This window comes from Tyto alba, unplaced genomic scaffold, assembly GCF_018691265.1.
Source record: "Tyto alba isolate M040663 unplaced genomic scaffold, T.alba_DEE_v4.0 Super-Scaffold_1, whole genome shotgun sequence".
NCBI lineage: Eukaryota > Metazoa > Chordata > Aves > Strigiformes > Tytonidae > Tyto > Tyto alba.
This window is the reverse complement of record NW_024881261.1, coordinates 33,367,774-33,395,407: the sequence shown is the minus strand read 5'-3', so window position 1 is coordinate 33,395,407 and position 27,634 is coordinate 33,367,774. Positions and strand designations below refer to the sequence as shown.

At 41.6% G+C, this 27,634-nt stretch overlaps 1 protein-coding gene across 3 annotated transcripts; it reads left to right on the top strand.

The window, feature by feature from the left end:
• Window positions 1-23: 23 nt before the first annotated feature.
• On the top strand, window positions 24-19,471 carry SLC16A9 (solute carrier family 16 member 9). 3 transcript variants are annotated; one of them, XM_033004298.2, is made up of 7 exons: window positions 24-123; window positions 4,212-4,271; window positions 5,915-6,143; window positions 14,321-14,464; window positions 15,379-15,474; window positions 17,301-18,209; window positions 18,565-19,471. In XM_033004298.2, the coding sequence occupies exons 3-7, from the start codon at window positions 5,948-5,950 to the stop codon at window positions 18,741-18,743; spliced, it is 1,524 nt and encodes a 507-aa protein (XP_032860189.1). In that variant the 5' UTR covers window positions 24-123; window positions 4,212-4,271; window positions 5,915-5,947; the 3' UTR covers window positions 18,744-19,471. The 3 variants fall into 3 exon arrangements, with proteins under 3 accessions (XP_032860189.1, XP_032860188.1, XP_032860190.1); XM_033004297.2 differs by lacking the exon at window positions 24-123 and adding an exon at window positions 762-991; XM_033004299.2 differs by lacking the exon at window positions 24-123 and adding an exon at window positions 1,003-1,113.
• The last annotated feature ends 8,163 nt before the right edge of the window (window positions 19,472-27,634 follow it).

Below are 27,634 nucleotides of genomic sequence, written 5' to 3'. Positions count from 1 at the left end.
CGCCCCGCCCCGCCGCGCCGGGGGATGCGGGGCTGCCCCCCGCTCGCCGGGGGCGGCTCCTGCCCCCCCGCCCGGCCGCCCCCCACCCCACGGGCCGCCCGCCGCTGCCGGCGCGGGGCGCAGGTAACGGGGACGGCGCCGGGCCGTGGGGGGCCGCGGGTGAGGGGGCCGCCGCCACGGCTCGGCTCTCGGGTGGGAGGCCTCGTGGGGCTGTCCCGGGCGGGGTGTGTGTGTGTGTGTGCGGCCGGGCCAGCCTGAGGGGGGAGTCTGTAGGGGTCTCCGCAGCGCTCGGGTGTCGGGGAAAGGAGCCGACCCGGGACCGGGGTGCTCGCTGGTGTGGCCGCATCCCTTGCGGTGCCCATCGACGTCCACCCCTCGGCGCTGGCGGCGGGTACCTCCCGGGGTACCTCGCGGGTGCCTGTCGTTGCCCGGTGGGCGCTCAGTGGTGTCGGTGGGCGCGGGGCAGCGGGCGCCCGTCGGCATCGGTGCGTGGCCGCCGCGGCACCCATCGGCGCCCGGCAAGGCCATGGCTGCGCGGGAGCGGCGCGTGGCACGACCCCGCCTCGCCGCGTGCGTGGCACAAGGGCGGCCCGCCGTGACCGCGGGGCGCTGCCGCGGGTGAGCCCCTTCCCGCCGAAAAGGGGTCTGGGCGGGCGGGAGGCGTCGAGGTGTGAGGTGGCCCTCGGGGGAGGGGGGGGGGGGGGGGCGTGGGCTGGCCCCCGAGGGCGTGGGGAGAGGCGAGGCGGGGGCTATAAGCGCCCACCCATCCCCACGGAGGGCCTGGCCGAGGGGGAGCGGAGGCGAGGGGGGCTCTCCCTCGCAGGTGGCGACGCGTGGGGCGGTGCGCGCCACGCGCTCGTTTCGCAGAGGAGCCCTCCTCCGGTAACGGCGGCTTACATCTGCCTGCGTGGATGCGTGCTAGTGCCTGACGGGCAGCTGTGCTCGCGGGGGGGTTTCCATCCCCTGTGAGGCAGCGAGGCTCTGGGAACAGGTAGGACTGGTTCTGCTGAGCTGACAGATTTGTACAAAGCTGCCTGGGTTATGTGCTGCCCTGGTTGATGCTTCTTTAGGTGAACTTATTTTGCACGATGGAAAAACATTATTATGTCGTCGGTAAGTTTCGTTCTGTTTTTTTTTTTTGTTTTTTTTTTTTGTTTTAAACTCCACGCTTCTTCCCTTGTTAGGCAGAAATGGAAGAAAAAAATGATGTTGATGAGCCTTGTCCATAAATAACAAAAGGGGAAGCAGAGGAGCATGAGAAATAGGTAGACCTGAATGCTGAGAACTGAGAGGGAAATAGATGCATTCAGTGTGAAAGAACTTAAATATTTAAACGTGGGGAGCTCCTGTAGTTAGAACATGAGTTAAAATCTGATGTCATCAAAGTACAGATGCATCTTTTTTCAGAGCGTTTAATACAATGCTTATGCTGTTGTGTCAGTACATATGCAGGTATTTGGATACAATGGATACGTTAAAAACAACTGTAATACATCACTGCCACTCTAATGCTCTAGGTGTTACTCACAAGCTAAGGGTAGCAGAAATTTCAGATGATAAATTCAAGAGCGTTGCCTGAAAAATAAATAGAAGTTTATGTGAAATCTAATTCAGCTTAAAATGAGGGATGTTACCGTTCTGGCTGGTACCGTCTTAATTTGTACCAGTGCCTTGCAAAACTGGAATAGCTGAGTGTTAATCACACAGTGATTCTGCTGACATTGGCTTTCTTTGCAGACATGTGCTGCTCGCAGAAAGCAGCATAACTTACGCAGACTCCGGTTGCACAAATAACAAGCTGGAAACAATCGTATTGCTACTGTCTTTCTCAAGATTCCCTTTGTCACAGATTAATATGAGTTTCTGTGCTGAGGGCTAACGTTTCAGTCGTATTCGTGTTCTTTAGACCAATTATTTTTTTGTGCTTCTCTGTCATCTTGAAGCCAAATTTTAAGATTTATAGAAAAAGAGCTCAATATTGTGATACAACTGCTTAGATAAAAGAAAGCAGTTGCAGCCAGACACCTTTCTCTTTCCATATTAAAGCTGTTGTTGCTCAGTTCATTCTCAAAGGTTTCTTTTTGTTGTTGTTGGTAAAGGCTTTCATCAAGCAGCTCTCTTCCTCTGATTCTTATTCGCAGTGAGTACAACTCACTGAAAAGCTTTTTCTGACCAAACTTCAAGTTACTGTTTAATTCTTCATGCTTCGTTTCTCCATTTCAGTATTTTTGATGTAACTAAGTTTCCTGCAGTCTGAAACAACATCCTTAGGTTTTGTGAACAGTAAGGTTTGTAAAATGGTTCCTACCTGAATCTTAACCCATGGTTGGTTTTCCGTTTCCAGGATCACACAAGTCTTCCTGATTGGTCCCAAGAGAAAACAAAACTATCAAGCGTTCTCTTCTTTGTGGGCTTCTGCTTCGTTATTTTTGATGATCGCGCTTATCTGTAGAGTCTGTGTCCTCCTTTTGCACAGATAGAAAATAGTAAAATGCACTTTGGACCCCTCCCGACCCCGCTGTGTTGATGCACAGATTCGATGCCCACGCAGGCAGTGCTGAGAGTAGCAAAGCTTTAGTTCCTGCTGTCAGTTCTTGTCTGCGTTACTAAGCTTTTATGTGACAAATTGTCATTTTCATTAAATTATTTAAGCATTAAATAATGTACCAATAAAACGTGTATTGATATCCGCGGTCCCAGCAGCAGCGTGGCTGACTGGGATGTCACAGCAGAAGGTTCTGGGGAATGGGCTCCTCACACAGGGCTCTTGGTGCACGTGCTCTCTTCAGGAGGACTTTGTGCCTTCAGGGAAGTTAGAGAATACACTTTATTTTAGGTAACGGGCACACAGCAGTGTGAGCCGAAGGAGCAACCTGTGAGAAAAGGAAGGAAAAGCCAGGGCATGCTGGCTCTTAAAGACAAGCTCTGGGACTTTGTATATCTGGTCTTGCTTTGAGGATAATTTCTGGAGGGGGAAAATGACAGTGGTTTTCACTTTTTGCTTGACAGTTGCAAATGGCTTGAAGTGTTTAGAAGACACAGATGGTTTTTGCTGCCTAAAATTCTGTTATTTAGCTAAAAGATGCCAAAGAGAACTGAAGTGCAAAATAAGAGGCATCGGGAGGTAGAGGGCCTGCTCTCTTTCTGCCATAAGTTGGGAGCAATTGGTTAAAGTCGATAAACCTGTGTAGACTTGCAGCAGATGAGGAATTGATCTGCAGTTTGGGTTTTTGTTAGTCTTTCTGTTAGCAAAGACTACGTGACCTAAGGCTATGAAAACTTTTTTTCTCTCTTGCCCTCTTCTCCGTTCCTCCCTATCAAGTGTTTAGAATAGTGGAACTGAACTCAGAGTTGTCTCTGTGCGAGATTTTAGGGCATCAATTGAGTGGAAATCAATACAACAGCTAAAATGTGTTTGTTTTCTAAAAATTACTTTTTAAGCAAATATGAGTTGGGATTATTCACTGTCTATTTCCATTATTTTAGTTGTTTTCTGAAAACTTCCTTGCTTTGTCTCAGTGGAAGTGTCTGTTCTTAAAGCTGTTATGTATTTCCACCATTTTTACTCCAGTCAGGGACAAAACAAGCCAAGTGATACTTGTTTAATGCACAGAGAGATGCATATGTCAGCTCATTTGGTGACTGCATACAAATAGTTTAAATATTTTGTGTAGAAATACAGAGATGTCATTTTGTATAAAGGTTATTGTTGTAGGAAAGTACCTATAAGCAGCTTTTTAATGTTTTGCTACCTTATGGTGTGATACAATTTCTGTTTATCCCAGCTGTCACCTTTGCATCTCATGTAATCACGGACACTTACCAGACATTAGAGGAAATAAATCAGAGGTTACATTTATAACCAAAACATATAAATTTACAACATTTGTAACTGCAAATATTGCATGTTGAAGGACTGTCAGTATGTTAAAACTGTAAATCACTCCTAAAGAACCTAGAATGTCTAAGTTCATTTTATGTTAGTAGACAATATTTTTGTTATTTTGGGGCTCAAGGCTGCTGTCAGCTGTTAATTAATTGAGCGGGGATCAGTATTTCTCCACAGAGATAACTTGATTACTTCTGAAGTTCCTCTGAAAAGATATTAAAAAGAAGAAATTTAATGTGAAGACACCATTTTTTTCAGAGCTGTGTTCACTGTTGCAGTGATACTTTGGCTGAAATCTTGTTTTGCTGCTTTTTTCCTGCAGGTAGAGTCGCCACGTGAAGTTACATTTGTAGGAAGCTGAAGGACTTTTTTGTCATCATCTGTAAGTAGCTACCCTCAAAGTAATGTTTAAGTGCATCGGTAAACTAGAACTGCTCTTTTTCATGCCTCTCTAGTATTTTTTCCTAGAAACTTTATACTGTAGCTTTTTTGTAAGTTTTCCATGCGAATTCTTAAAAATTGCCTGACCAAAAAGAGTATGAGGAGCTTGAATGGAAATTCAGTTACTGTCTACTTGTTTACACCATTGGTTTCGTACAGCAGTGATGTTTTTCAGTCTCCTCTGGGTTGTAAGTCTAAAAGGCAGTACTGTGTGTTTATTTTTCTGCTTTGCCTCTTGGGGGTCTCCTAGAGCAGAACTGTTACTGCTACTGCAGCAGTTCTAATGTGTAAACTGCAGTGTGAGGACAGTCCGTGAGAATATTTCACAAAGAAAACAGGGTAAGATCTTATCTGTTTCTATTTTACAGGGTAAAGGAAATAAAATGGTTGACAATGACAGGCCTGAGCCAGGAACAGAACATGGGTTTTGTGATCATCACATTGTCAGATTGCTCCTATTGAGAGGGAGGGTGGGTTAGTTGTGTGCACAGGGACTCACAGTCTCACTGGAGTCACCCAAACTCCAAAGCAATTTGGCCTGGAAAACCTCTAAATTCTTTGCTAGATTTTAGAGGTGTCGGCCCTTACATTGAGAAACTAGCCTTGAGAAGGTGGGAGGACAGTAAGTTATTTAAAGCCATAGATGTGTAGGTGATGGATCTTGCTGTGCAAAGGGGTGAGGTGGTACTTAGAGTCCAGGAACCGGTTGGCAGTTCGGGGAAGGGTGATGTCTGCAAACTGCGCAGGGGGCGGACACTGTAACAGGTTATAGGAGATTTTTGTGTGTGTATTTAATACTGTCATGTCTTGGCATATATGCCACACCTGTACACAGTTTTAAAACTCACTTCACTTACTAATACTTACAAAGTGCTTTTTGGATGCTTCACTTATCTACACATCACCTTGTTGACAGAGCAGGGTACTGAACTGTTACTATTTCCAGAATGTCAGTCTTCCTCTTGGCCTGCCCCTCCCAGAGTACACTTTCTGGTGGCAAACACCTTACTAAACTGCCAGGCACTAAGCTGAGATTACAACTAAGTAAAGATTTTTTAGTTTAGTGGTTTGTTTTTTTTTTTTTTTTTGGACCTTAAACAAATATAGTATGCTTGTGATTTTTTTTTTTTTTTCCCAGTCCTAAATTATTTATTTGGATTGTTTTATACTTGTAGCTTTTCTTGTCCTTCAGGCCTATACGTTTCACTCGGGATATCTGAGGTCTTAACAGCAGGTGGCCATGTGATTCTCTTGCTGAACTGTAGCAGATATTAATGCCTGAGGTCTTCACAAAACCTATTTAACACTCAGAGTGAAATGTTCCCCCTTTCTGTAATGCAGTGCTGATGTATGTATGACTTACTAATGCTTTGTGTACCGTTCCTGTGTTATGCAGAAGAGGTAGAAGTACCAAATGGCAGCTAATTTTCATTGCCTGTGTGCTGCGTTGCACAGATTTCTTGAAGGATGGTTGAAATAAGCCTCTGTTTGAATGTGCACTCCTCTGTGCAGCTCGCTTGTATTAGCAAACGTAGGTCAGTCACATTTCTAACGCTCTGTTCTGTTTGGTTTTTGTTTACACAGGTTCTGCCTGTCCATCTACACTCCTCTGACAAGATGGTATTTCGGAAACCACCAGATGGTGGCTGGGGCTGGGTGATTGTTGTCGTTTCCTTCTTTACTCAGTTCTTGTGTTACGGATCACCGCTGGCGGTGGGAGTCTTGTACTTAGAATGGCTGGATGCGTTTGGAGAAGGGAAAGGCAAGACTGCTTGGGTTGGATCACTAGCAAATGGAATCGGATTGCTTGCCAGTAAGTGTAGAAGCAGCATCTGTCTTGAAATGTTTCTTTCTAATAGATGCTTTCATCTGTGTGTGCTTTTGGAGTCAGACAGCTGCAAATGATAGAATGAGTATGCTGCATTTTTGGTTTAGGTCAAGATGGGAAAGAATGTTACGTTTATAGTTCTATTATACATAAATCAAAACAATATAATGGTAAAAGAGCAATAAAAATACTACTCTTAGAAAATTAAAAAAATATTGTATTTGAATAAACTAGAAAAACCAAACTCTGGGAAACTGAATGGTAATTTTGTTGATGGGATTTTTTTTTTTTTTTTAAATGAGGCTTTAAGACTAACATTTGCATTAGTATCTTTAAAATCAGAGCAGACTGTTAGTCTGAAATAGTTCAAGTGCTTTAAGGAAAAAAAAAAAAAAAGTCAATTAATAAGCCAGTTACTAGTCTTTCAGCCCTAGAAATAAACCCACCAGTTTGGGTGAGCGAGGGCTCTGTTTCACTGTTTGAGAAAAAAACTGCTTTTGAAGCCTGGAAAGTTATCTATAACAGTGGCATTAAATAAAACAGCTTTACTGGAAGATTTTCTGCAGTAAGACATTGTCACTTAGAGAGTAGCAGCAGGTTTTTAGGGAAATGCATAAACTTTGAAAATCCATAGGTCCTTTTTTTTTTTTTTTTGGTTTGTTTTTGTTTGTTTTGTTTTTGTTTTGTAATATCAAGCATGGGTATTATGCTGGGTAATATCGCTAACTTCTGCTTTTCAAAGATTCATCATGGGAACTATTATCTTTTTGCTGAATCTGGAAAAAATTGCCTGTCAGCAGAGCAGTTGCCATAGGCAAAAGCAATTATGTAGCTTAATGGACAAAATGCAGCCCAGAATTCTGAGGAAATCTCTCCTTAAAAGAAAGTTAATGTTCAAATAACAATAGAGACCTGAATAATGACCACTGCTTTGTATGATGCTGTAACTGGCCAAATATTGGTGTCACGCTCGTATTCGGTTTTTATATCACTAGGTAGAACAGAAATGGGCAAAGGCAGGTGGATTGTTAACCACAAGAAGACTATACTCAGTCCCAGGGTGTAAGTGGACAAAGGACTGTAGACTGCTCTTCCATCATACTTTTTATTTTCCTGTTTTAAAGGCATTAACTTCTATTATTAATGGATCAAGACCTAAATAAACTTGAGTGAGGGAATGAAGTGGGGAGAAAAGAAGGATAAACAAGATAGTTACTGAAGAAAAAACTAGGCAGAAGGAGATTGCAAGAGAGGGGGTGAAGAAAAGCCCTCTCCCTGGAGACCACAAGTCTCTGGCTCACTCCTCTGACCTGAGCCTCAGTCCTCTTTCTCGTATGTCAACACCACACCAGTTTCCAGATTTCTTAGTGCCCTCTGTCTTGCCACTGTGAGCAATTGTCAGTAATTTACTTTAGAGCAAATAAAAACTTACGTGACTGAATAATACAAATAAAAACTGCTATTGTAATTGATTTTGGTATAGAATGATTAAATTACTTGAAATTTTGACAGGTTAGGAGGAACGTTGTCTGTCAGCATACTTCTTTCAGTTTGGGATTCGGAAGCTTAATAATCATTCTTATTTATAATGCCTTCAAAGAAAAGTACAGTTAGGGGCTTTTAATTGCATTGATGTTATCAGAATTGGCTGAAAACGAAATATATGTTCCCTGATTTACGTGAAATGGAAGATCCCACTGGCTTATCGAGCTGGAATCTGACCTTAATGATAACTCTACTTAAACTAAACTTGTTGAAAGGGCAGTGTAAGTATCATAACCTCTACATAGAACTAGAACGCTCTGGACAAGTTATGATTTTTCATGCAGTTCTCATAGCAGACCTTTTTCAGACCTGGTCACTAATGTAAAGAGCATATGTGTTTTCAGTGCAAAACCATTTATATAACACATTGCAAAGCTAGGGCCTTTTCATGAGTATAGGAAAAGAGAACTTGCTTCTGTTCTTATTTCTGTTATTGCAGGTTCCACTATTCCATGCCAGGTGAGACTGCTGTGTGTTGTAGCCTATGTTAAGTAGATGATCAGGCTAATTGAATTTTGCTAAATTAACATATTTTCACGTATGTGAAAAGATATTATCTGTAACTTAATAACTTAACAATCTCCCCAAGCAAGCTGATTTCAGCAGCAATATTGCGTTTGTGAATCCTAGTAACAGGACAGCTTTACCCAAAGCCTTTCAGTAATGCCCTTGCCTTTTACTGTTAACTTGACTCTTCTAGTATTTGTTGTTCTTTCCTTTCTCCTCCTTTATTTTGGTTTTCAGTCCCTGATCTGCTTATCCAAAGACATATTTTCAAGTATTGTTAATCTCAAAGCAATCCATGTTACATGCAGAAAATACAGTAATTCTCATTTGATTTAGAACATGTTTGTTTAGTACATCCTCTGTCTCTCATAACTTTTCTCAGTGGTTAATTCCCTCCTTAAAAGTATGCAATCTTATGATACAGGCTGCTTAGTTTTAGTTTTCAACTCATTAGTAATGTTATCTTTAAGTGGTTTATTTTGAAGTGCCCCTGAATTAGTGTGGTGTATGTCTAGAGACCACTTCTAAATTTTCTTTTAAGCCTGTACTTTGATACAGTCTTTTTGCCTTTGATATAAGACACTTCTGCTCTTTTAATTAAGGTTCTTCTGGAGTGTAAATAAGACTCTTCTGTGAACCCTCTCCAACTTAACATTGCTTTTCTGAATCTGTAGATGCCAGACTGGAAAAAGAATGGCAGTTACAGTAGGCTTGCAGCTACATACAGGAAATAAGTTAGTGTCCATTTTCTTAAGGAAGACTTTTCTCATTGATAGCACTTGAAGTCACATTAGCTAGCTTTTGTAACAGTGGAAGGCAGTTGCAGTGACTTTGCTATATTAGTACTGTAATTTCACCAAAAAGAAGAAAATGTCCTTATATGTATGCCAGCTGGCACGGGAAAAGGTTCTGTGTGTCTTCTCCCCTTCCCTCTGTACATGTAGTCTTAAACGTTTTCTGAAGTAGCTGGTGCTGGTGCGTCCTTTCACATTTGCTGTGCTGGTGTCCTTTCTGCAGTGTTTACGTCTGACTTGTGTGAGAGCTAAACTTAGACTCAAGACATAGAAACCCAGTACAGCACCTTGTTTATTGAGATGAATTTCCTAGCCACCTGGTGTTCGATTTCTGCCCTCTTGCTCAGAGCACAGACGGTGTTGCTGAGGCCAGTGTTCAGCCCTGAGCTGGACTGTTCAGCTCATCAGCTGGGGAAGAATATGGGACCAGGGACCCAGCAGATCTTTCCCTTGCAGGATGACTGGAGTTATAACTTCCTGTGATGTGACCTTACAGTGTGCTGGAAGAAATGTGCCTAAAACACTGAAAGAAAAGCAACAGTACAGGTCACTGGTGAGACCTCCTCTCCAGTATTAGGTGTCATAGTGCTGATCAGGCTAGAGTAGATGTGACACATGGCTCCAGGGATGGTGTAGGGCTTGTTGCATAGGAAGAAATTGAAAGAGCTTAGCATGTTTCCCGTATGAAAGAGGCCAGAGGAGGATATTATGTTGTTGAAAATTGTGTGTTTCTCCTGTACCAAGTGTTTTTAATTTTACATCCATATGGAGCCTGAAATAAAATCTGATCCTTGTTACACTTGTTAAAAGTAAATCAGACAAAGACCTTGGCACCTGTAATTTGCACCACAGCTGTTTATAGTAAGAGTTGACTTCACAGTATTTAGCACTGCAGCAGACACCAGCAATATGTCTTTTGTTACCACTCCCCTTTATTAATGGAAAAAGAACAAAGGGAAAGTTCTTCCTTGAAAAGCATGTCTTGATAAATTAATAGGTTTTTTTCTGCTGGTCTAAGGCATTCAGTATTAAATTTTTAAAAAGCTCAATTTTGTGTTTTCAACCAATAATTTTACAACTCTAAAAAAGTCTTTGCCACATCTACGTGGTTTTGGACAAAAAGCTCACACATAGATAGCCCCAACTCTAAACTATGGAAGCTATACATAATTTGTGGGGAGGGGAGAGGGTGTCCCAAAGATTCCTCCGAAGAGGAGCCCAGTTTATTTAATAATTTTATCAGAAAGGAGCAGTCTTTTCAATCAGTTGGAAGTGGGTTGCTCTCCAGTGTAAAAAGGCTTTTTCTGATTTATATTCTTTGGAGACTATTATATTTATTATGACCAGGTTTTAGCAATGCATTTAATACACAAAAAGTGTTCTTGCCTTCTGTCCGGTGGATTTTACGTACAGTCCACAAGCGTTGCTTCTACTCTACAGTTTCAACAGGCTCGGACAGATACCTACAAGTAGGGTGGGTCAGATGGATGCAGGCGATAAGAAAAATAAGTCAGTTGTTCAGTATTGTTTGTTTAGCACAAGGTTTTGTGTATGTATGAGGTGAAGGATAGAGGACCCTCAAGACGAATGAGTGGAGGAAGAGAGTGTCAGTTTGCAGAATTTTTCTCTTCTTGTGAAAAGATTGAGGAAGAGTGTGTTAGTACTTGATGTCCATGAAATAAAACGACTTTGTACTTGTCAGGAGGTCGGAAGATCGTGGTAGTTATAAAGTTTCTCTGTGAGCAGCAGATGGCTTGTTTTCACATCTCAGGAAGGACTCACTGTCACATCTGGGTCTCACTGAGGGTAAAGCCTTTTCTTCTAAAAACGTCCTAATTAAAATATCAGTGTACAAATGATTCCTCGTGGAAGTTCTTCTTTGGTTTCTCTGCATGAAGATCTACTGTGAGAGCCCATTTTCTTTCTGCTGCTGCTTCCCATTTTGTCTAGGCATCTTCCTGACTGCACCCCTGCAGAGCCTGATAATTGTATTAGTGGCTGCTGAGCCCTGACAGGCTGTGTGCAGAAAAGCAGTGGCTGTCTAAGTGTCTTCTAAGTCTTTCTTCCTAGAGTTAGCTGTCATTCTTAAAAACTGAGCTGGTATCTTTTTTGGATAGAGTTTGGTCTAGTTTTAAGGTACATCTTAGAAGGAAAAAAGCCCTAGGGATTTTATTTGTAAAGGTGGTAAATAATTATAAGTCTTCAAATATTATTCTAATACCAGTGTTGACTCCTGGAGTTCCTTGGCAAACTGAACAAAACGCTGGCTGAAAAACCATTCTCCATGCTTACTGTTGAGGATTGCCACTGGGATTTTATTTTTATGTTGTTCACGTTATGGTGATAAATACATTATCAGTAGAAGGATCTTTTTGAAAGAGAGTCAGCTAACGAAAACCCTTCTGCTGCCTGAAGAGCTGTTTCATATGTGGCTGTACGTAGACTCCTACATTCTTCATAATGTCCACTTTGAACAAAATCCACAGGGCAGGAGTTCACAGAGCAAGCCTCAGTCCCACTCTGGGAAACTTGGATGTTTGACTAGAAGTAACTGCCTTGAACCCATTGTGCTTGAATTACTTGTAGAGAATAACATGTTTGTGTACAGTGAACTCCTGTGCAAATACCATGGTAATAACCAAAGGTACTGTGCGTGGTGGGAAAAAAAAATGCCAGCTCTTTGGGAAACAGAAAGGGAAGGAATGCAAAGAGGCAGGAAAAAGAACAAAGATGCTGGCTGTCATGGGGGTTTTCTTTTGTGACTTTTATTTTCCAGCAGTATGATTTAGGGGAGTGTGAAAGTAGGGCCTAGAGTGAAGGGGAAGATGGAGCTGTTTTTCTTCTCGTCCTGGAGACCTATAATAACTATTTTAATACTTATACTGGCGCTCCTTCTTATAAACAAGGCCATTGCTGAGCTGCCAGATCTCTTGCTGTGTGAGATGACACATTAATACTGAGCTTATTGGAGCAGGTTTTTCAGTTTTGTGCAGGTTGTTTTCCATGTCAGAGCAAAAAAAGATCTTTGTACTTTCTGTTCTCCTTTGGGATTATTTTTTGTAAGTGGGAGAAGCTGGAAAAGCATCTCCTTGGACCCTGTCAGAGCTGCTTTTGATGGTGTTCCAGAGGAGAGTGTCCCTGTCAGATTAAGAAGACATGTTTTTCAGCTCTCTGTCTCCCTTGTTCTGGCTTGGGATCAGAGTGTCCAGCTTTACCTCGGATCCTCTAGTAGCGATCAGTGCAGCCTGTACCAGTGCCACCACCCCAGGCTGGATGGAGACCTTCTGAAAGTAGCTGTGTCAAAATATAAAGAGCAGGTGGAAGGGAAATGCTGTTTGTTTTTTCAAAGTAGTGGGTCAGAAATAAAGAATGGAAAGAGTGCAAATTCCTCTGCTTAATTGAATTATGTTATCACTACCTAATGTTCTTTTAGTGTAGAAGAATTTTTTATGTAATACAGATTCAATCCTTTGTTTATTCTTAAATCCTGTGGTTTTAGGAAACATACCAATCTTAATTTGCCAGTTCTAGTAATTAATTCTAAGAATCAGCAACAATCTAACACTCCCAGCTTTTGTTCTCGGCAAGTTACTCTGCCCAAGTTATTCTGGCCAGCTTTCATTCCCATAGAGTGCTGATTCTTGAGAAGCAGCAAGCACTCACATCTTCCTTTTCATTGTTTGCAAAATCCAGATAAACCCTACTTCCCCAGAAGATTTTCCTTGATTCTTCTTTAACTCTGACTCTTTTCCTGGATAAGCCCCAACAGATTCACTTCCCTTTACGTTCCCTAGGCAGATGGCTCTTACGTAGGGCAAAAGTTCTGACCTGCCTTGCCTTTGAGGATCATTTCACCTGCTAACGAATCTGTGCTCCTGCCTGCCAGAACAGCTTGTCCTGTGGCCGGTAACCACAGGAAAACCTTGCCTACATTCCCAGCTGCTAGCTCCAGTCTGCAAACCTAGGCAAGCACCATCCTCAGCTCCAACTGTTGTTCACCTCATGTCACCTCTTTGGACTCACCTCGCGTCTGCTGGGAATCTCAGTTATGTGTGAGTCAGGGAGGACCAGCCTTAACAAATGGCCGACTCCGAAGTCACGGCTCTTGCAGATCGTGTCGACCACGGAGGGTCTTTGTATCGCTGAGAACGAGATACAAAGGTGGTGAGGGTTTGGGTTTTTCTGTTGCTGTTTTTTAAATGATGTCATTCATCTGTGTATCTAACCTCTCATCGCAGAGTTGCTGAGTTTAGGATCTTGGGGCTAATATATAAGTCTCTGTATGAATATTTGGAACTACAGGGTTTCAGATGAGAGATTGTCTTTTGCAAGCCAGGTCTCTTTGCTGGTTGCTTACTTATGCAGGGCCCCAAGCTTGCATGCTACTTCAGGCTACAACGTGTATTCCAGGTCACACACAACTGAAAATAAGCGCTTGTTCTACAACTTCTGTGAGGGGAGAACTGGCTGAGTAGAGGCAGAGTACGAATGTTGCCTGCACTTTGTTCTTGTTTTGAAGAACTAACCAACCAAGAAATATTGGGGGGGTAAAGAGAGGGAGAAACCTCTTCCGACCTTCGTGAACATTGCTCTGGACATTCTCAGTAAATGCCTTTTATTTTCCATAGTTCTACAGTAGAAACCAAGACAGGTATTAAACAGTTATTTGATAAAATACTGACTAGTAGATATTTAATTCCCTAGAAAATCAGGAAAGAGTAGTGTTTGTCTTTATCTGGTATATCAGCAGATATTTCCTCTATGTAAGCACCAGGTGGCATTCTTACCATGATTATGATCAGAAGTTACTGTTTTCCATTTCCGTTTTATAAATCTCATCTTATATCAAGATGAATACAGATACTGTCTTTCTGAAACACAGTTTTTGGGCTCTGACAAAAAATACCTGCTTGGTTAAAGCCTGACTGATGGTCTAACTTGTTTTTCTACCTAAAGATGAAGAACCTCTTTTCAGAACCTTTGTACAAGTCCTTAGGTGTGTAGTGACAGTGTTATAGTCTAGTATGAACGTATCATCCTATTTTAAATAATGTTTTGCTTATTCTCTCCCTCTCAGCCCCAGTACCATTTGCCGGTCTTAATGTCAGCTTCTCCTTGAGCAAAAGATTTGCAAGCCTGATCTTGTATGTTTTTATAACTGATGCTTTTAAAGAATCATGTAAAAATGAGTACTCTGAATTGTTATTTAGTATAGTTATATATTTAAGTAATAAACATTTCCACAGGCTGATATTTTTTAGAAGTTCTTCCTGGTGCTGGTATTTACTAGGAATGTTTTTCCTGTTTTTCCTGTAGGTCCTGTCTGCAGTATATGTGTATCATCTTTTGGAGCAAGACCAGTAGCAATCTTCAGTGGCTTTATGGTGGCCGGGGGCCTCATGATGAGCAGTTTTGCACCTAACATATACTTTCTATATATTTCGTATGGGATTGTTGTTGGTAAGAAACACCTTCATATAGAGACTTAATCTTTATTATTTTGAGTCTTGGTTTACGAATCTGAGATGGGAAACTGATTCACAGAGGCAGTGGTAGTCTGTGACTTGATTTATCAAGGAATACTTTATTCTGGAGAAGGGTGTTGCACAGGCAGGCTGTTACTGTGTAGTAAAGTTAATGCATATATGTTCATCAGGGTTTGAAAACAGTTTGATCTCTGTTGACATGATTGTTAGAGATGAAGAAGCTGAGGTTTTACCTAAGGGGTGAAATCAAGCACGTCTTCTGCAGGCGTGAAGTGCCAACCTTAAGGGAATAATATCACTTCTGGAATTATGTCATGTACTCATTCTAATTTGTTAAATTAGAGATCATTAGGGAGCGATGTTGTTCTCCCCGTAACTGGATTGAACCTAAACCGCTGTGCTACAGGCATGAAAGTGCTGTTCTCCTAGCAGGTGGCGACCTGCCCCTCTGTGCTGCAGAGGGCTGCTGTGGGTGGTTTATCAAATTAACCGTGTCAGGGGTCCGGGCACCTCGCTGGCCATCCGGGACCCAGCAGTGTGCTGGCTCGGTCACAGTGCCCCGCAGGTGCGGCTCTGATGGTTTCTGGGGTTCTGGACTGAAAGCCATGTAGCCCTTCCACATCGCACGGAGCCTGAGCTGGCAAACTCCCCCAGCCCAGCCTGCTCCACGCAGGTTCTGCAGCCCGGGGATGGTCGGGGGAGAGGCGGGTGGGACAGTGCAGGCAGCCTGATGGCCCTGACGGCCTGAAGCCGGTGTGGCTGGTGCTGAGCCAGGGTTAAGAGGTACCTCTGTGCCCAGGGTGCACTACTGCATTATCTGGGGGATAAAAGGGGGCGTTAATTTCCCAGAGTATGCTGCATGCTTTACGTCTACCTCTTTTTCTCAAGGGCTTGGATGTGGGCTTTTGTATACTGCCACAGTTACCATCACTTGCCACTATTTTGACAAACGCAGAGGCCTTGCACTTGGTCTGATTTCAACAGGTATGACTTGTAATTGTCATTCTCCCTAGCTTTTCAACTTTGATACAGCTACCATTATCCTGGCAATAAACCCCAGGTGATTATATTTTTCTAAGTTATTTCCTGAAGTACTGAAGTCAAAACATCGATAGCAATGAACAGATAAAATCAGGCTTCGGATAAACTAGTAACTACACTTGCAGGTGTATGGTATGGGTTATCCATATAGATGAGAAAAGGATATTTACTAAAATGAAAGTGGTCTCATGAGTAGTTTGGTCTGTATGCCATGGGTAATAAGAGGGGAAACTTTCCACAGAGCTCTCTGCTCCCTCTTCTTTCTTACACAAGATCAGAGGTGAGAAAGAGATTGGAGGTGCAGGGTATGAATGCTGGATCACCATAACCTCATGTTAGCTGTACCTTTAAAAGAGTAGTTGAAGTTTGGGCTTATGTATTTAATACTTTTTTCCTTTCCAATCTAAAAGGAGACTAAATCCTTAAATCTTCCAAGGGCTCATCCCAGCTTTTTTCCCATGTGTGTTAAAGGGATCCTAGAAAAATGAACCTCTGATAATACAAGGAAAATTATTTGAAGGGTGCTGAGCAGTCTTTGTCTTCCTCTCTGTGGGTCTTCAGGTTGTGTGATGTTGTCCTTTACATCAAGAGGAACTGCTAAATTAATGCACCAAGTAGAAACTGTTAAAGAAGGCTGTTGTACCATGCCTTGCTTTCTGCGTTGTATGGAGTCTCTCATCTGATCTGTTTTCTCAAGTGGCTCTTAGTGAGGAGAGGCCTGGTCAGTGCAGTCAGTATTGTGGGGTATTAATGCCAGATCCATGACAGTGGAATAAAGAGGAAATTCTGCAGAAATGTTCCTTGGAATCATTTTCAGTAGCTTTTGTTAAGGATTCCAGGTAGTTTGCCTTAAGGCCTGATCTTACTGAGCCCTGGTTAATTTTAGTACCTGGAAGACAAAACAAGTCTGAATTTTATAATTATTTTTTCCTGTGCTTAGCACTGAATTATATAAATGGCTTTGATAGAACCTAGGGACAGTCTTTAGCAAATCATTTTACTTTGAAGTTTGTCGTTAAATTGACTTAAAAAACAGTGCTATGTATTGTGAGTGGACATCCATTGATCACAATGAATCTGTGCTCACTTCAACCAAGACCTTTTTCTTTAAATTGGTGGGATTGCATAAAACGTTTGTGTTCATAGTAATTGCTTACTCTTCAGTGTTTTGTTCTGAATAGCCAAATTTCTCAAATGCATGTTTGGCCCTGCAGAGCTTCAGAAATGCCTTTGGAGTAAATTCATACCATGTGAACCCCCTTCCTTAAACAACAAGCAGTCAAGGGCTGTTTCTAGAAGGGCTCTCGGTGAACCCCTGGTCTGTTCCTGCCTTAGAGGAGGAAGGTGGCAGCGAGGAGGAGAAAAGGAAAAATGTTTGTGTGTGAAATTTGAATGGTGCTAGTTCAAAATGGTACCTGAAGGGATACATGTATGTGAGCACACGGCAGAAGAATGGCTTAATAGTTCTTTGATATTTTTCATTAGGTATAGTATTGATCCTACTTGTTTCTAAAGTGTCTGCTAGCGTTAATAGTTATATATTGTTCAGATATTTTGAAAGGCTTTTCATTTTGTGGATACTTAGTAAAGAAACTGTGACTTCAAGAGAGATGATAATTTACGAGTTCATTAGACTGGGGAGAGAGGAGCACACATGACTTGACATTCCTATGACAATATATTAGCAGTTGCTGAAATGTAGAAATCTGTTGGTGTTGAAGAATGTTCTCAGTTCTTCAGTTTAAACTGATCTTATTTTCCTTTTATAGGCTCAAGTGTTGGACTCTTTATATATGCAGCATTGCAAAGAGAGCTTATTGATCTATATGGACTGGATGGTTGTCTGCTAATAGTTGGTGCACTGTCTCTAAATATACTAGCATGTGGCAGCCTAATGAGACCACTGGAGTCGTCTGATTCCCCTCCACCAGAAAAGATGTGTGTAGACAAAGTCCCAGATCAATATTTTGTTTACCATGAAAAAGAAAAGACTGTTGAAGAAAATATAAGCATCCTTGAAAAGGGCTATGTTGAAGAAAAATGTGCAAACAGTATGCCTGACTACAAACAGGATAGCATTTTAAATAAGAATGTATTAAGCTCAATAAATGTAAATGAGAAAGACACTTATAAAAAGAAAGTTGTAGAACAGACAAACTTCTGCAAGCAACTCGCCAAAAGGAAGTGGCAGCTCTATTTGAACTACTGGGAGGAAACCATGGTTCTTTTTAAGAACAAAGTATTTTCAGCTCTCTTTGTTGCCATTTTGCTCTTTGATATTGGTGGATTTCCTCCTTCGCTGCTCATGGAAGATGTAGCAAGAAGTGCAAACATCAATGAAGATGACTATTATATGCCCCTTATTTCCATTATAGGCATTATGACTGCTGTTGGCAAACTTACTTTAGGAATATTGGCAGATTTTAAGTGGGTTAACACTTTATATCTGTATGTAACAACCTTACTAATGACAGGAGTGGCCTTGTTTGCAATTCCATTTGCCAGAAGTTACCTTACATTAGCGATGCTTTCTGGGATTTTGGGTTTTCTAACTGGGAACTGGTCGATTTTTCCATATGTAACAACAAAGACTGTGGGAATTGAGAAACTGACTCACGCATACGGGATACTGATGTTCTTTGCTGGACTTGGAAATAGCCTTGGACCACCAATTGTAGGTAAGGTCAAGGTACATACTATAAAATGAACATGAGTTTGTCAGGACCAGACAGAATTAATTTGTGTGCAAATAGTTCTAGTTGGTCCTAAAACAATGGAAAGATAAAATCTTCGATAAAAATCAAAGCCTGATTTGCTTAAGCTGGCCAAGCTGATGGTGTTCTGGTTTTGGCTTTGATGAAAAGCACATTTCATGTCTAAGTGGTCAAACTGCATTTTTAGAATTTAGATTTGACCTTTTTTTGGGTTGGATTTTTGTTTGGTTGTTTTTTTTTCCTGATGTTATTCTAACATACAATACTGTGTTACATTTAACTCCTCCCTGATGTGCTTCTCTCTTATTTTCACCCCCAGGTTGGTTTTATGACTGGACGCAGGAGTATGACACTGCATTCTATTTCAGTGGCTTTTGTGTCTTACTGGGTGGATTTCTTCTGCTGTTGGCAGCGTTACCCTGCTGGAATGCCTGTACCAATCAGAGCTCAAAGCTGCCTCCAAATACTTACTCCTACAAAGTTGCATCTAGCGCTTAGGTGACAACTGGAAAACACTTTGTGCTTTTTTATATTATATAGCAAAGTATTTTAGTAATTTTCCACTTATTTATGAAGCCCCAAAATCCTTTTCCACTAGAAAAATTCCATCATTACTTGTTGTTCAGTTCCTTTTTCTTCTTTTATTTCTGTTTTAAGTATAGTCTTATTTTGTCTACTATGCACTGTGTTTTCAGCTTTTGTCTACTGTAATTTCCTTTCACCCTGTAAGGGGTATATTCTGCTGTATTATCAGCTGTATTTTTCTTTTTTTTTTTTTTTTTACGGGGGTTGGTGCAGAGGGGTGAAAACATTGAAGCAAAAATGAAGGCCTGTTCCTTGTAGGAGAAGGCTGGCATTTCTGTCACCTTTTATAGGTCTCCAAGCTGCACAATCAGACTTTAAAAAACAAAAATTTGCCTTATTAAAATGTAATACTGTGGCAAGGTGCTTATAACATCATGCTTAGATTAACTTTTTGTCTTTTTAAAGTTTTTCCAATTTACAATGAAGTGCCAACTGGGGGAGGGAGAAGAGGGGGAAAAACCCAACCTGATGTTGCATAACTGAAGTGAACTTCATGATGAAAGTAAAGATTCTTACTACCACTGCAACTAAGAATTATGTTTATAAATATTGCACATTTTGTGAAGTCTGTTTATAAAACTGTTGAACCAAAACCTTTTAAACCAAGGAATAAATACGATTGTTGAAACCATGAAAAGAAATGCTGACTTGGTTATGCAAGTTCATAATCTTCGGATTGATGTTGGAGATGTGCTCACAGAAGCCCGCAGGTGAGTGTTTCTGAGCAGGTCCCCTGCAGTCTGGCAGTACAGGGGCATCTCTTGTTGCACAGCTACAGTTTAGTAGGTTGAACTTGCTGTGGAGAGCTTAGTAGCAGAGCTTTCGACAAGATAGACCCAGTGAAAAAGGAAAAATGTGACAGCAACATCATCTTTGCTTTGTCATTTTTGGAATGGACATAGCAAGGAGAAATGTTAGTAACAGGGGGCAAGAAAAAGCGTGGGGGAGGGATAACAGAAGAGTTATGGGGGAAAATGAGGTGGAAAGAGTTGCAACACTAGAACACCAAACAGGCCAGTGAAGAGAGAGCCCCTGAAATGCACTGCCTGGATGCTCTCTAGCTGCAGGATAGCTCTGTGTGTGTGTGTGTTGCCTTCTTGCTTGTTGAAGCCAAGGCCCAAGGCTGGCGTGGCTGGGGGGAACGCTGTGTGAGGTTGGAGTCTTTCCTGAGCCAGGAGGGTGCTACAGCGAAGGCAGGATGACTCGGCTAGCTCGGCGCTGCCCTGCGTGCCCTCTGCAGTAGCTTTTGCCTCCATAGCTGCTCCCACACCAACGGTGTGTCTGGTTGCTCTTGCATAGCAGTCACAGAATTCTCCTATCCACCCTTGCGCTTTGGCTTCTGGCTGCTGTAGGTTTAAGGTCTAGTGGAGCACGGTGGGAAGCCTCGGGTGAGGTGGGAGTTCTTAGTCCTGAGTTACATCCTGTATGGTTGCCTGCAAATATCCAAGTAGTTCTTAGCAGTAATATGTGCCTCAAACATCTGCTGTGATTCTGGCTCATAAATAATCCTTAAGATAAAGAATTAAGCATGTAATGAGCAACCTTTATTGTCAAAGTGCTGTGCACAGTTACAGTGTTTGCACACCTCATTAAGCAAGAGCGATGTAACCTCTGAGTGGGGCAGACAGCTGTGCAAGTAATGTTCCTCTTCTGGTCCAAGGTAGGAAAATCCAGCTTGGCTTCAGACAGTTTTTTGCTGACCTGGGATTCACTTACGTTTGTTTGTATTAAAACCTGACACAAATAAAGATGCAGTTAGTTTGTCTCTTTGTTTTTTTCCTCCATTTGTCAGCTGGGTGTAACTACTTTGTGGGTTTTTTCCTGGATTGCTTATTCAATGAATGAAGAAAAAAGTATCGAGTGTTCAATATAGGCATAAATGCAGCTGCAGTTCCAAATTGGAGCCCTGGGTATCTGGTGTGGATTTGCACCTGTTCTATGTACTGTATGGCAGCTGTAGTTAGATTTCACCACGTAGATATAAAAGTAGTGCCATGTTTTACACATCTTGAAGAAACTGCAGTGATATACTAGATATAATCAGGGTATGTGTGCCTTCTGGTTAATACCTTTTAAAGTCTCTCACTTCCTGCCAACAATACATTCTGAGTGCTTTAAATATGAAACATACTAAATTAGTTGTCTGTTTGAAAAAATTCAGCTGGAATTAATGATTGGTCAATATGTACACACTTTTGTAATGGAAATGGAGTCTATTATTAGGCAGCTTGATATGTTTGGAAATATGACTAGTGACCCGCGATAGTTTTTTGATGTAACCCTACCCATCAGTGAGGAAAGAGCCCTGACTGTTGAAGAATTTTACACTGCCACTGCAGGCAATATATGTTAGGACTCCTCGTCCTAGCCAGTTAGTTGAACACTGTGACCGTACTAATTTTGGCTTCAATTGATAAACAAGACCTAAGATTTAATGTTTCATTTTTTGCTTTTCACTTTTCCAGTTTTGCAGGTTTCCTTTCCAACAAGAGATTTCTAGAGATGCTGCAACTTGAGTATTTTCTGAAAGCCTTTCCTTCTCCTGTCTGGCATGCTTCATTCAAATCAGTCCAAAGGTTCAAATGTTTTTTTGGAAGGAGGCAGGAGAGGTACAACATGATGATCTGTGCCTCATTTGCTTGAAAAGTAGGTCATCAGCGTTGACAGGGTGGTAGAGGTAGGTAGGTACACAGTTCTGCCATGTAGAATTAAATTCTGAATCCTCTTGGGTTTTATAGTCCCTGACAAACAGATCTGAAACAGAAGGAATGACATGCTTAAATAATTACTTTTTATTGTAGAAGAAAAAGTTACTGTTTATTGCATAAATTAATTGGTTACTGTGGAGTCAGTCATTAATTTATCTTCTTATTTTCAGATCTTAAGAAAATTTATTGTAGTTACCAAAACGCAAGACAAATGAAACTGCTAAGTTTTATTAGCTTTAAAGTCTATTCTGTGCCTTCCTCAATTGATGATCTTTACAGTTAGATACAAAAAAGAATTACATTCCTTTGGTAGCTGTTAATTTGTTTACATTATGCTGATACTAGATTCTTGCGTCACATACTGACATTGAACAGTGTGCTGAGTAAGGGCTACAGATCATACGCTATAAAAATTGATTGAGATGTTTGCATAGCATTAAACTGACACTGAGGTATTGTTTTATTGAAAAGATATTTCACTTAAGGCCTTTCAGGAGGGCCTTTCACATATATATGGTGAATATGTTGGGCTAAAAGTAATACTGGTCAGATTAAAAATGGCAAATTGATAAATGATACAGAAATCGGACAGGTATGTCAAAGGAAGTGGTAAAAGCTGCTTTATCCTATGAAATAGAATTCCTCAGATTCAGAGGACTCGTTTCAGTGATGTTTTGCTGTAGAATCAACTATGCTGAAGAGCCAAGTTAAAGACTTGTCAGTCTCCTTACAAGAAATAGTCTTTAGAGACATGTCGGTGTGCTCTCTGTTTACCAAAATCCATTTTGCTTTTTACACTTTTTTTTCAAAAGGATACTTGTGCTTTTAAATAAAGACTTTCAAACAATTGAAACAGCTCTCAGAAGCTGATACACACATGCTCATTTTGTACCATGCTATATGGTGTGATGATTTTGTTGCAGGAACTAAATCATAGAATCAGAGAGTGATTTGAGTTGGGAGGGATTTAGTTTAGCCCTGCTGCCACGACATAGTGATTTCAAGTTTCTCTGAGTAGCTGGTCTGTTTCTGGTTTGTCACCGCCTGCATGGCTCTGTGGGGGAAGACCTGACTCCTTTCTTATGTCCTCATTGTAAGGTCTCATGTTTTCTGCAATAGCTTCTTACGTTATTTTTCTTTAGTGTATCTATAGTTTTGTGCAACAAGACTGTTGGTCAGCTTTAGCTATTTTTTTTTTCTGATGTGTAGAGTATTTACTTGCTTGGGTTTTTCTCATTAGTATTAAATAATCACATCAGTCCAGATTTACTTGGTTAGCCCTAAAATCATTTCATGTTGCCAGAAACTAAAAGCCAAGGTGTCTGAAATGAGCAACTTGCTGAAATTCTTGGCCAGAGCTATAGAAAGAGAATAAAATATGATGGTGTGAATGCAGACCTCTCCACTTCTGTGCCTGCAGGTGCTCGAGTTCATTTAATGAGGAATGAGAGTCTTGTGCACGTGTGATAAGGAGGAGTGAAGACAGGACAAATCTTCTGGCTCTGAGGTCTCACCGCTGTGCTTTCTTCTCTTTGGATCTCCTGCATCAGGTGCAATTTTTGTGCTGTGCGCATGGCAGTTTTGTGAGCCAGAGTAAGGTGAGGGGTAGGAGAATCACATGCCTGGAACATGAGATTTAACACTGGGGTGTCTCCAGTCCCCTCGCTTAGCGTGCAACAAGCAGAATCGTGCAATGTTCAGTCATCAAATACATACCTTGGGAGTCTTCACAGGAGCATCCCTGCACCTGTTCCTTGCTGAGCCCCAGTGCTGCTGCAGAGTGATTAAGTACAGGGAGTTTTCCAGGCCATAGTTTAAAGTTGTGTTTTCTGCCAGTGGAAGTGCTTGCTTAAAGCATCGACAGTGCATCATTGTGGGTGCTGTGTTGTAAGCCCACTTGGGGAACCCCTGGAAATGCCTTTTTTTTTTTTTTGTGTCACTGAGATCAACTTGTCATTTTTACAGTGTGGGCTCCCATGTAACTGCTAGTGCAACACACCGTAGTGCGCCGCAGCAGGCAGGTGGGAAGGAGCCTGGAGCAATTCCTTTGTAAGCTGCCCATGTGGTCGTGCCCCTGCGCCGTGAGACTGCAGCAAGTGTTCTTCCCAGCTGCCTTTGGCTCCAAGCTTAATCATACTTGGTCATAGTTAAACTTGCAAAAACATTTTCTTTTAGTTCAAATTAATGTTTCCCCTCCCCCCCCCCCCCCCCCCCCCCTTTCTCTCATTGCAGGCTGACAATCATCTGACTAAACTCTTACCTCCTTTCCTGGTGTCACATCTCTCATGTTGAAAAGTAAACATGTTTTCAGTGATTAACAGTGATGACTAGGAGATGTTGCTGAGTAACAAGATTAATACCTACCCCCACCTTCCCTCCCCCACCATTTTGTACATGGCCAATGCTCTGACCATCTCTATATTTACAGATCATATCTAAATTTTGTGCTGCTTTTGTGGTTATAACTTTAAAATTTTATATATGACATGCATATCAAGTTGTATTAGGTCACGCTTTCTTCTGTTGGAATCAAATTGCCTTGCTGTTTAGCTAAAATGTCACTGGGTTAGAGTGGCAGTCTCCCTGCTTTGCGTTACTTAGGGGACCATCTTTGCGAATCAGGATAACTGCAATCATCTGGTGTGTCTTGAATGACAATAAATACTGTGTATGAGGCTATGCAAGGGTTCATAAAAATGCTTCAATTAATTAATATTTGCTTCAAAAAAAACAGGGCTATGTGGAGGTGTTCTCAGGGAGTAAGGGGCAAAAAATTACATTTATAAGACTGGGCTTGACAATCTGGTATCTCCCCAGGTATCAATTATAGGTAATGATTAAGTAGTGACTGTTTTGAGTGTGTGGATGACCGTTTTGGCTACCAAAAAGATTCCTGGGAGAAAGAGAGATGGGGAAGAGAGAATTCCCACTGAGCACACCACTTACTATGTTGCTTCAGAAATAGGAGACTTGAATTTACGTATGACAAACTGTATTACTGAAAACAGGGTTTCATCGTCTCACCTGGAACTGGAAAACTTGATGGACCTGCTGCTGCTGTCTCAGCTTCTCTGGAGGGAAGATCTCCCTTTTGAGGGTCTTTCACCTTTTTTGAGTTTTCTCTGATTTTGCTCAATAATTAGTATCACAAGACTGCAGAAGGCAGAGTTAATTGAACATAATAGATGGGAACAACTCATTTGAAACAATGTTGGATCAGTAAGGACCAAAGGTATTGAAATTCTATGCCATTAGAGAAATACAAATAAAAAACTGCCTCTGCCTGACTTTTACATGGCTTAGGGGCAATGTCCATTGGTGCAAGAGGATGCTGAAGCCTCCAGCTAGAATATTCCTCCTTTTCTTTTATACACACCTCAGGTGCTGTGCAACCTAGAAGCAGAGAGGAGGCAAGGACTAATCACATTTTATTTCTTTACAGCTCTTCAGAGATTTCTTCAAAGAGGTAATATTGTGTTGGAACTGCATTATTTATGCAAAATGGCAGTGTATGGTGCCAGAAATAATTGCTTCAGCTAGAGATTCAGAGGCCATGAGCTGTCTGGAGCTGAAGCTGTAAGCTAAGTTTCCCATCATCCATGGGAAGCTGTCAGAAACTGGTGACCAGTTTGTGGGTCGAGCCTCTTGGGAGATCTGTCTTCCTGGGAGGATGATTTGAGCTGCTGAAACTGGCCTGGTACTTGTAGCTTTTGCTAAAACTAGTTCAACAATTCAAATTCCCTATGAAAACGAGCAGGTAGGGAACAATCCATAATTACAAAAATTTTGTGTTGCTTTGTGTTTTGCTTTTCAGCTTCCTGTTTCTCAGAGAAATAAACCTTGGATCAGCCAAATTGAAAGGAAATTCTCCTTAGTTATTATTTCCTGATTACATTTAAATGCCTGTTCTGTAATTTCCAGTCAATGAACTGAATCTTATTGCTAAACTATGGCTGTACGTTCTTAGCAGAAAATCCAGGTGCCCTTAACCATGTATGAGAATACCTGCAGCAGAGGCCAAAGATTTTTTGTCAGTCTGTACTGCCGTGCAGTTGCAATGTTAGAAATAATAAGTTCTAGAGCTGTAACACACTTAGAAAGGGAGAAGATACTGCTTAAGAGATGTGAACGGAGGATTTTTCTGATCTTTCTCCTTCGGACTGAAGAAAGTGAGATGAGGCAACCACCAGCAAATAGGAAATACAAATACAAGTTTTCAGCCTGAACTGCTATTCCCATGACTTCCTTTTTTTTTGTGCAAACTGCACCAAGAAGCAGATTGAATATTTGCCTTTCTGTCAGGGATGATAAGACCCTGGGGAGGGAGGATAGTTTTTCTTCCCATGCTGTATTTCTTTCTTTCTTTCTGTGTTTTTTCCAGTAAGCACTACTGTATACACTGGCATATGAACTCAAATAAGGAACAGTGGTCAAACTGTCTAGTTGCAGAATAGCCCTTACCCCTGTGCTTTTATTTTTCCCAGACAGAGCACCTAACTGGTTACAACTATACCTCCAGCTACTTTGGATATATCTTTCCTCTCTAATTTACCCTACGTGTCCGAGTTAGGGATTTGCTTTCACTCAATTAATTCCCCAAATATAGAGTTCAGTTATCAGCTTTATTCGTGTGTGGTTTGAACTTTGTGATATAGACTGAGATGGGTTTTAAATAATTTGTAAAGCCTGCAAAAGAGCTTTGCTTGCTTCATTACAATAGTTTTTACCTCACAGCTATTTTTGCTGATGTTCTGCTCTTTAGTAGCAACAGCAAGATAGTGCCTTTAGATAATGAAGCAATACTGAATTTTGAATGCTGACTTGTTTTCCCTGGAACAGTATCAAGAAAATTAAGAGGTTTAGGTGCCAGGTGGAGATTAGAGAAAGAAAATAAAATTCAAAACAGGAAACAGAGAGAGGCAGGCTCCAGTTAACCTTCATGACAATTCATTTCAAGAGGAGAAGAGTATTGACAGTTACTGGCCTGTCACTTGCAAGTTACTCTAAGTTCTGCAAAACTGCCAAGGAAGCGTGCAACTTCCTGCATGCTTTTCTAAAGCCTTTAAAAGAAAAATGATGCTAGAGAGTTGAATAGACTGGAGGGGGCGGGGAGGGGGAGGCAAGCAAGCAGTCTGAACATGTGCCTGCCACTGTTTCACTGGGCAATTCTCCACACGCCTGTAATTCAGCTGCCTGGAAATAGGCTCTGCTGAGCCACCGCAGGACACCAGCACATCACTTGCCAGAGATGGGTGCAGATAGGGGGAAGTAACTCCAAGCTTGCCAGTTGGGTTAGTGTAGTGCTGCGTCCACAGTAACAGAGAGCCTTGCAGTGACTCAGGAGGTGTTTGCTCAGGCACAGCGCCGGACTAATGGGTGCCTGGCCGGTGGAGAGGGAGGCAGTTCCCTTGTGCCTGCCTGGTGCTGGTCATGGACACACACCCGTCTTTGCCCCTGGGCATCCACATCCCGGGAAGTCCCCCTGATCAGCTGTGAGCAGGGAAAAAAAAAAAGAGGGGATGCTGCTGGCAGCTGGCAAGAGCTTGCCTGGCAGGAGGGATTGTGGCCTGCGTGTACTCTCTCCGTAAACAGAGTGAAAGGCAATGCATGTAGCAGCAGGGTAAAGCTGCTTTCTTGTCAGGACAGCAACTCTTCCCTTCTGATAATTTAGCTTGGTGAGTAGACATAGTTGGCAGTCAAAATATTGTGATGAGGGCTATGTGGCAACCATCCTATAAGGCTGTACTACGACTTTTAGCAGCTATGATGCAGGAAAATGTATATTGATACAGTAGTGATTAAAACAGAAATACCATTTTTTCATGTAGCATTTCTTGCCAATGATTACCTAATACTAAATGCATCTTTTCCCCATCTGTACTTCTGTCTTGGTTGTAGCTCATATTTCCATTCTTTTTCTTTTGTTTGAGACTCACTATAGTTTCTCTGCAAGCTCCATATACTTTAAATGGTGTAATTTTCCAGAACTTACTAATTTTTCCTGTTTAAAGTGGCTCATGATGAATGGGAATAAAATGTACAAGTGCTGTGTGTCTAAGGTGGCAATGAAAACCTGCTTCGAAAGCCGGTAAGACA

Excerpts from the sequence above, each read along its gene's own strand:
- SLC16A9 (XM_033004298.2), top strand. The coding sequence starts at position 5,948 with ATGGTATTTCGGAAACCACCAGATGGTGGCTGGGGCTGGGTGATTGTT. Across the intron at positions 6,144-14,320 it reads TGGAATCGGATTGCTTGCCA|GTCCTGTCTGCAGTATATGT; the intron begins GTAAGTGTAGAA and ends TTTTTCCTGTAG. Across the intron at positions 18,210-18,564 it reads CCTTGGACCACCAATTGTAG|GTTGGTTTTATGACTGGACG; the intron begins GTAAGGTCAAGG and ends TTTCACCCCCAG.